This window comes from Penaeus vannamei, chromosome 9, assembly GCF_042767895.1.
Source record: "Penaeus vannamei isolate JL-2024 chromosome 9, ASM4276789v1, whole genome shotgun sequence".
NCBI classification, from domain to species: domain Eukaryota; kingdom Metazoa; phylum Arthropoda; class Malacostraca; order Decapoda; family Penaeidae; genus Penaeus; species Penaeus vannamei.
Genome location: NC_091557.1, coordinates 450,960 through 460,959, shown reverse-complemented (window position 1 = coordinate 460,959; position 10,000 = coordinate 450,960). Strand labels below are relative to the sequence as shown.

The 10,000-nt window shown below is 35.2% G+C and overlaps 1 protein-coding gene across 1 annotated transcript; it reads right to left on the bottom strand.

The window, feature by feature from the left end:
* Window positions 1-468: 468 nt before the first annotated feature.
* Window positions 469-7,408, bottom strand: LOC113805303 (FAST kinase domain-containing protein 1, mitochondrial). Its single transcript, XM_027356297.2, has 9 exons — window positions 7,344-7,408; window positions 4,698-6,581; window positions 4,146-4,331; window positions 3,669-3,820; window positions 2,937-3,087; window positions 2,666-2,789; window positions 2,409-2,522; window positions 1,038-1,158; window positions 469-894 (listed from the first exon to the last, which is right to left on the bottom strand). The coding sequence occupies exons 2-9, from the start codon at window positions 6,579-6,581 to the stop codon at window positions 687-689; spliced, it is 2,940 nt and encodes a 979-aa protein (XP_027212098.2). The 5' UTR covers window positions 7,344-7,408; the 3' UTR covers window positions 469-686.
* Between the last annotated feature and the right edge of the window lie 2,592 nt (window positions 7,409-10,000).

The following is a 10,000-nucleotide window of genomic DNA, read 5'->3' as shown; positions in this document are numbered from 1 at the left end:
AACATTCCTGGTAAACACACAGGTAAATTTTAGTTGTGCTATGTACATAAAGAAAGCAACACAGTAACCCTTAACTCAAAAGAAATCTTATGTTTTGGAGACTCCATGTTTAGAGAATCAAAGAATATATATGAATAAGGTATTCACTTTAGAAAACAATACTTTGAAAGCTACTGAGGACATGATGCATTTCTATAAAAAAAAATAATAATCTCACTGTTAAATGCATACAGAAACAATCAATAAATATGACTGCATTTTTAGAGAGCTCCAACATAACTAACATTTAGAAAACCAACTGAAAGTTTAACAACATATTACCAACTAATGCTTACAAAAGACAGATTAACATTTGGAGCAGTTTTGTTAATAAACAAAACAACAGCAACATATATTAATTCTCATACCTTCATCATCACAGGTTACATACCCAGAAATTAGTTAACTTTCAAATTAAGGGAAAAAATGGTTTTGTATATTATTAGCCATTTATTTATAACAAAAAGAGGTAGCAGCACCATTAATTCAATAGTAATTATGTAAATATATACAATTTACAATGGAGACTAGTATCTGTACAGCAACTGTCCTTTCTATATACACCTAACAAATTTGTTTATCACTTAATAAAGCCTAATAAATGCATTCAAATAAGGTCTACATACAAAATGAAGACATTAGTTATATCATGAACTTTCATGATAAATGATGCTTCTGAGGTATTTCACTTTGTCTTCATATGTACCAAGTGCCATGGAATACCACATGAAGTGTGGAATCTCTACCACAGTGTAGCCCAAAACTTCAAGATGACGTCGTTGAAGCTGGTAACGACCAATCAACTGACGGCTGTTGATGCAGTAACTGTTTTCGTTGTGAAGAAGAACCGCAATTCTGAAATTATAAAGAAAACTATCATTGCTCATCCAATCATATGTAAATTCTATAACTGGCAATAAGCTTTTTAGCTTTGATGTAAAACACAGTGTTCTGAAACACTCCATAACTTGAAAAAACAAAAAGAAAGTATACTGCACCTCCTGTATCCTTTTTTGTTTTCAATTCTGTTTGCAATAAAACTTCCACTCTTATTGCCTGCAGGAGCATAAACAGACACAGGTACTGGACGATTATTTTCATCCAACATGAATTCAAAATCTGGAAAAAAGAGAGAAAAAATAAAAAAATTGTACATTATTATTACTATTTTAAAATCAAGTTTATCTGTGGTTTCCTTACCACTTATTACTAAAATGGGACAAAAAAAAAAGGCTTATACTCAAGACCCGAGGTTATTAGTACAAAATTAAGTTCATTCTTTTAGTATATTGTTATTTTCTTATGAAATATAACTGGGCTTTTAGGAAAACTCTGGTGATCATAGAAATTTAACCTAACCTTTAAGTGCAAAGAATAATATTTAAAATATTTAGTATGCTATACTACACTTTATAATAATATCTTTTCATTGTAGAAAAAGAAACACAGGATATAACCACAATAATTTTTCTAAATTTTAGTATGCTATACCACACTTTATAATAATTTTTTCATTGTAGAAAAAGTAGACACAGGATAGAAGCCATTCTCTGGTGCCTAAAATACTACTTTTGGCTACATCAAAAAGTAATTCTAAAAGGAATAATCAATCTTTCATTTCAGATATGACTTTTTAACAACAAGAAATAAATCTTAAAAATAAAGGAAAGAGCAATGCTATTCCAACTGAGAATATGATGGGATTAACAGATACCATGGACATAAATCATCATAATGAAACAAACAAGATGACACAAAAAAATAAAATAAAATTATAGACATAAGTGCTATCCCATACATATTCATAAAGAAGCTCAACATTCTATACAGATAATTATTTTATCATTCTAAATTGATCATTAAAAAGTAATTGAATCTTTTCAGTTTAATTAGTGTATAGATACAAAAACCCATATAAAAGAGTATAAAATTTCTAATAAAAGCTCATTCCTTTAGTAAACTTTTACTTCAAAATTGGTCAATACACATACATTTAAACATAATCTCTGACTGATAAAGACTTATTAAAATCCACTACAAACTGTATTACAAGATATGCTTCTTAGGTCACAGAATATAGCTTATGTGAGTGAAAAGTGCATGGAAGAAGGGCAAAGGATTCACTATAGGTCCCCCAAAGTTTTCACGTCACAAAGGAACCCTAAAATTACTTTCACGTTCTGGTATACTTCTGCAGCAGTTTTATGAACATATTCAAATATCATAGCATAAACTTCATTGCTAAAAAAAGACTTGATAATTTTTGTTATACGTGAAGCAATTCTTTTCTGTTTATTGTTACTAAACAGTGCACAGACATCTCTTTATTCAACAAATTCACTCAATCTAAATAGCAAATACATACTTACCTAAGAGGTAGAAATAAGGTGTTTTGGCATTAGCTCTTAGCACATCTGCATTACCAATTAATTCTGACAACACTTGGTGAACCTCAGTGTGAAAGACAGAATCTTGTACAGCAACTGTTGATACAAATATCATAAAGTACTTTTTTTATTATTTCTATTATCAATAGTTTTTTGCTTATGATACTCATTTCCTCTTAATCAGTATTTCAAGGTTATAAGGCAAATACAATACCTGAATGAAGTTTCTATTTACATACCAGTTTCAAGCAGCTCTTCACAATACTTCTCATGAAACCATGGAATACCCTCCTCTGGCTGATCAATGCATACAGCACGATTTAGCTCCATAAGCAGATGACGCACTCGGGAAGGATATGAAGCCTTTAGAGCAAAAAGATTTATGGTCAACTAAAATTAGCTGCAAAAAGCATAGACACAACTGAAATAATTTGTCAAGCAATGCCTAATTCACTCAATGTGTGCACAGTAAAAAAACAAAAACAAATTAAAACATTCAAAACACAGTACCTTTGAGTAACATGCATCTATTTCCTCATCTAGCTGGTCCAAGAATTTAATATTGAAGACATTATGAATCATTTCACTTGACAGGTGGTTGTACAAGGCCAAAGATAAGCACACTTGCAGAGTATTCAGACCTTGAAGGTGGTGAGCCCCTCTGGAATTACATGTCAATTTTAAGTCTCAACTATGAAAAGAAACCTTATCTAGGAAAGTAATTTGATTACTATGACAGAATTTGATTACTACTTTCATGTAGGCTGATTATTCCAAATATCAAGAATTCCCCAGCCATAAGTGAAAAAAGAATCATCAATAATTCAAAAACATCATCAACACATGCCACACAAACAAGCACATAGAAACTAAGAATGCAAAATGAATTATATTGTTATACAGTTATAATAAGAAAATATAGTCTACATTATAGTCCTGCTCACCAAGACCTTTCCATAACTTGTCTCAATCCTGTTACCTTTCATCATAATTACTAATTTTCAATAACTAGTTTACTTTCATTAGAGACCTACATCATTTGCTGACTTCTCAATGCTAACTCCTCAATAAGGCCTACTGCCTTAAACTATCCATATTCACAATTTATGAAAAATTCACTGAACTGTTTCATAAAGAACAATAAATCTCTAAGATCATATTTCATATCCATGTTTTTAAATGTCTCCTACTCTTTATTTCTACATGATAAAGCCAACAACAAATGTCTAGTCTAAGACATACTTCTCCAAAACTCTAGTGCTGGCAGAGAAAAATTCTCTTCCAGATGTAGGATGGTAGCCCAAGTAATATATACAAGTTAGCATACGTTCTACTGTGTCCTGTAGTACATACTCCTCATTTTCTATTATGTAGTCAGCCATGGCATCCAATAGCTGTAAATTAAGGATGTAAGTTTAGCATAGATGTGATAATAGAGATGCAATAATAATAATAATGGTAAAATTCTAACAAATAACCAAAACTGAACTAAGTATGTCTCACTAGTTTATGTAATCATATTAAATATTATGTAACATAGAGAACAAATAACAAAAAGGCCTGACATCATTTATTCCAAGAAATTCAATCTATCAAAAATTATTTAATGAGTATAAGACAAATTTATATAAACATATGAGTCACCTGTTGTCAAGAAAGCTTTTCAAGGCAATGTCAATATGTTAAAATGATGGAAATTCCTACGATTCATATCCATACCTCAGGGGCCAGATATTTAGTGTGCTGAAAGTACATTGCTATGTTGCGCAGATGTCTTGAATTAAGCTCTCTTATGAATGGAATATGTGAGTGCACCAGCATTTCAAAGAGGAAGGTCCGAGGAGATCCCTTGCGACTTAGATAGGCCCGTGTAATACTTGTGACATCCAAGAGAGACTTTACATTCTGTGGAATTCCGAAGATATTAGAAAAATGTTTATATTTATAATATTGAGTAAAAATGACAAAATGATAAAGAAAGTATTCATTACATCTATCAGAATTAAAATCATGATCTAAAAACAGAATTAACAAAACAGTTGTATGAAAACATGGTTCCTTTCTCAGGCAAGGAATGGATACTTATAATTGAAAATTGTAAGCCTTTATCTTCATTTTAACAGTTATTAATTAATGTATTTATGACCAAAATAATACTCTTATCATACATTCATTTAGATATTATATAGTGGTTTAAATAAATATATAATTCAAGAAAATTGAACTTATTACGTCATGAAGAATTTAAAGAATGACTTTCATTCAACATACCTTAATATGTCTTTCAGTACAGCCATTCAACATATGGCACATGGTAGTTATCTGTTTTGTGTAATTTCGCTGAGTATTATTTGGGTGGAATGCTAGTGTAATCTGAATACCTCTTGACATCACAATGGTATCAAATATGGAGAGCTGAGGAGCATACTCAATGATTTGTTCCAAAAGATCATCTGGTATTCCACTGCCATCATTATAACTGAGGATGAAAGATGTCATCTGTGCTACCTTGCTGGGTAAAATTCTTACTTGTCCTTTCAAATTTTCATAGAGCTTATTTGTCATGTTCTTCTCCAGATAGTAATGCCTATATGTCCCACCAAGGTTGTTGTTGAAGTACATATATCGATGATAAATACCTCTTCGCAAATTTTCTTCATAACCTAGATAAGGCTCTGGGAATTCTTTAATCTCATGTTCGACAGCTCGCATTGCCTTGGTCCAAAATGCATTACACAACTTTATGTTGGAGGTCTTAATATACCTTAAAATCTTAAATATGACTGGAATAAACTCTAAAAAATTCTTATCATCCAGCTGTTCCGCAACAAGCTCCTCTAAATGATTCCTGACTTTCAAAGAGCTATAAGGAGCAAGACAGAGTAACAAATCTGGAACTCTGTGCGAGGATTTGTGTTCCTCAATGATCGATGCTGAATGTTCCTGAATTTTCAGGAGAAGATCTCGTGGTTCTAAGTAGCTTTGGAAATAATTATTCACTGCAATAACCTGCTCAGGGGTTAGCAAGGAAACCTTATCTACCAAAGACATCATCAACTTCCGACTCAGTGAACTTGCAAAAGGTGACCATTCTGGATAGCTCAGGAATTTTAAAATCTTAATAATAACTTTCACTTCACAGTCTTCCAACTCTCCTTCATCAAAGAGCTTGTTCACCAATTTCTGGTATTCCAAGAATAAGGACTCCGTAATGAGCTTTCTTGTGCTACTAAGACATATTGTTATCAATTTTAGTTCATCAGCAGTTGAACACTTTCTTAAATTAGCTGAAATTATGGCAATGGCTTTCGACTGTAAAAAATATGCTTTCAAGCCTTGATCTCGTAGGTATACAGAGAGTCTTGATAAAGCACTTAAATTAAAATTTTCTATTCTATTCTGGCACAAAACTGACAGTTTCTGCATTAAAGAACTATTGCTGGATATACCTATTCTGTGTAAATATAGTAACATACAGGCAACAGCATTATTTTCCAATTCTTGAAGTGAATTTTCTAAATGTTCTAAAAGTTTCATAAAAATTGGATGACTTAAAATCTTTTCCAAAAACTGTGCCACTTGTGGGCTTAAAACATTTGGATTTTCAAAGCTATATCTACCAAACAGTTTCTGGAGATCCCATAATGTAATTATTGCTTGACTAGTTTGCTCCACTGTCAGATTCTCTTGGCACTTTTCAACGAGATCAAATACCTCCTGGACACTTGCAGCCACTGACAATGCCTTTACAACTGGATCCTTGGGATTCTTGTACAAAACGACTCTCAACTGGTCAAACTGATCTTTATCCAAAATTTGATCTCTGTCAAAGTCATCAATATCAAACTCAGAATCAGTGATAAAGCCTTCTTCATCACTCTCATTGTTATGGGTGCTACTGGCATAAAACCTCAGCTGAGCTCTTTGGATATTCTGAGTCACTGAACCTGCACACAACGCACACATCCTTGGCGGCCATTTCAAAGTCCGGTGGCACAATCTTGCATAAATAAACTTTGATTGAAGGACATCCTGATGTGCCATACTCCAAAAATGTTGTAATCTTGTGCCTCTGGAGTGAGCACCTAGTCTGAGTGCCATCTTCCCTGACTGTCTCAGAGAGGGTGACAAGGGAAGGGACACACACTGCAGCATCTGAAAATGACAATACATTATCAATAAAACAGAGTATAGACGAAAGCATAAATGGAGTAAAGTCGAAAACACTATGAAAGCAGAAAGAACATTATCAATAAAAATAATCACATTCAAAGTATGGGAGCTTACAATATGGAACTTTTAACATTGAAATTGTACTTAAGGTAGTATAATAAACAATGTACTTTGTACATGACTTCAGATAACAAAATGCTTGAAAGTGCTTTGTTATTAGTAATTTCCTCGTTCCATATCAATGCTAAATAATTATTATTCTCACCAACTTCTGCAACCAGGAACTCAAACAAAAATTTTGGGTGTGCATCTGCCGTACTTTCCATGTGTGTGTGTGTGTGTGTGTGTGTGTGTGTGTGTGTGTGTGTGTGTGTGTGTGTGTGTGTGTGTGTGTGTGTGTGTGTGTGTGTGTGTGTGTATGTGTGTGTGCGTGTGTGTGTGTGTGTGTGTGTGTGTGTGTGTGTGTGTGTGAGCGTGTGAGCGTGTGTGTGTGTGTGTGTGTGTGTGAGTGTGTGTGTGTGTGTGTGTGTGTGTGTGTGTGTGTGTGTGTGTGTGTGTGTGTGTGTGTGTGTGTGTGTGTGTGTGTGTGTGTGTGTTTATATATGTGTGAGGCAACTTTTATCCTCTGCATAATAACAATAAAATAATAACGAATGTCCTTTAGTTATTTATCTTATTTTCTGAAACTGCATTATACAAACAGTGATTTTATTTCCATAGTTATATATTATTTTTCTATCGTACCTTGAGAATTCTTGACTACTTCACGTTACATGTTTGTTTACATGTTGAATAAGCACCGAATGTCAGGGATACTGTGTATAAAGGGAAAGTGATAAAGTGTATAAAAATTGCGGTACTTATTAAGTAATTAAAATCGGGACAAAATATTACTTTTCGTGACATAAATATTAGAAAATTTTTCTCTCATTTTTCTCTTTCCCTTTCTCTTTTCCATCTCCCTCTCTCAGTCTCTGTCTTTATCTTTATCTCAGTCTCTGTTTCTCCGTCTTTCTTTCATTCACTTTCTCTCTCTCTCTCTCTCTCTCTCTCTCTCTCTCTCTCTCTCTCTCTCTCTCTCTCTCTCTCTCTCTCTCTCTCTCTCTCTCTCTCTCTCTCTCTCTCTCTCTCTCTCTCTCTCTCTCTCTCTCTCTCTCTCTCTCTCTCTCTCTCTCTCTCTCTCTCTCTCTCTCTCTCTCTCTCTCTCTCTCTCTCTCTCTCTGTCTCTCTCTCTCTCTCTCTTTCTCTCTCCCTCTTCTCTCTCTCTCCCTCTTCTCTCTCTTCTCTCTCTCTCTCTCTTCTCTCTCCCTCTCCCTCCCTCAACTATAAACTTCTTAATTCCCTTTATGGCGACTCTCTGCTTGTCGCTACTGTGATGCCACCACTAATAATAATGGTACAAGGCGGATCGACGTTTTAATTCCCGACACACAGTACAGACATTAAGGACAAGGATTTAATTGTCTATTGAACAGCTTGTCTCTCTTCTTATTCATAACTATTCAAGTATACTTTTGGATGCTTCTAAAGATCTGCCGCATTCTCCTTAACTCCTGAAGCAGTATTGCTTCTAAAAAGTAATACTATTGCCATATGACTTGTTGCTTCTGTTGTTTCAGAGTAGTATGCTCCTGAATATGACCATACAGTCTCTGTTTGGGTCATAAGAGAAATTTAAAGGACATGGTACAATTTCGAAAAATAATAAACATTGAAGAACTTCTAAGGATGTATGTACCTACACTCTCACGTTACATAAACCTGAAGGTCTGTGCCCTATTTACAATTCTGGTCGGATAAACAGAAAAAAACAACTTTCATATCAATTTGCACTGATGCTATGAAATTTGTCTTTGTCTCTAAACCTTTATAATGCTATTGTACTGCTATCCTACGTGTAGTGGGATCGGTGTAACCTATAGTCTCCAATATAATCCATTATAGACCATGTTTGTCTATATCTGATGTTCCAGATATATAGTACCAAATGATGCCTTGTCCATTTCTCTTTGTCTTTATTGATCCATGTTTGGCCCTTATAATCTCCAAGAGAGCTGATAATACCTCTTTGCATCTGAATAAACATTAACGGTTATACACTCTTCTTCGTGGGAAGGGCTGATTTGGCAAACTGGTCAACATTCACAGGAGAATGTTCCTATAGGCGGTGGTATCCAATAAACACTTGAATATCCTGCTCAGAAAGTGAAGAAATTGGAAGCAAAGTATTTTCAGAAACGTCTTCTTGGTGAATTCAGTCTCCGTAACGGACCTTGGCTCTCAACAGAGCGAGTGGCGATGTTGTTCGCTATTTCTCCATAGGCCTATTAATTCGACATTATGCTTGCCCTGTCTGAAACCTCTCTTAGGCAAAGAGTATCAGGAATTGGGGCACCAACACCAGTTTGGCGATCAGGATACGCATCACAGCATAGTGCAAGTAGAATCTCAATAACAGATTTCTTTTCTTTTGTTCTGATGTCAAGTTAATAGACTTAGCCTCTTGTAACTTTTTTCAACACGAATATATTTATGAGTTCTGTGCCAAGATGATAAATATCAGGAATTTTGTGTTAGGCGTATATCAGGTCGGAGAAGCGGAGCCAGGCAAATCTAATGGTATAATTGACCTCGGTTGATAAGGCATGGGGACTTTATACAAGGGAGAAGCTGCATGAAGAGCCTCATGCCGTCTACGAAATAAGGAAAAGAGGAAAAGAGGAAAGGCCCAGTTCTTTCCTCACGACGATAACTTGAATAGTCAACCGACAATAATTCTCTTAACCTTGTCCTGAACAATTTCAAGAGCTTTGAGAGGCAACAAACAAGACCCGGACTCGTAAATTCAAACATGGACCTATCGACAAGTGCGAGAGAGAGAGAGAGAGAGAGAGAGAGAGAGAGAGAGAGAGAGAGAGAGAGAGAGAGAGAGAGAGAGAGAGAGAGAGAGAGAGAGAGAGAGAGAGAGAGTGAGAGTGAGTGAGTGAGAGGGACAGATAGACAGACAGACTGGCACACAGCGACAGAGAGAGACAGACAGACAGACAGACAGACAGACAGAGGAATAGAGAGAGAGTCCTGAGTCCTTCCCTCCCAAGTCGGCGCCACAACGCGCGTTCTTCACGCTCCGCCGCCCTGTCTCCCTCGGCCATGACCTGCTCTTGCCTGTCCGTGTTGGCTCTGTTTACATATGTTTTATTTCCTGTCTTTCCATTCATATTTATAAGACTTGGATAATAAGGATTGGTGTTTTATCATCCTTCATCTCCTCCCCGAAGAGGCTTTAGGCTTATTCCTTGTTTTAATTTCATTTAGACTTTTTTTTTTTGTCATTTACGAATTCACCTTCGACCCGCCCGATGAGACGCAACCCTTCGCTCATTTTTTTTATTTCAACTTTC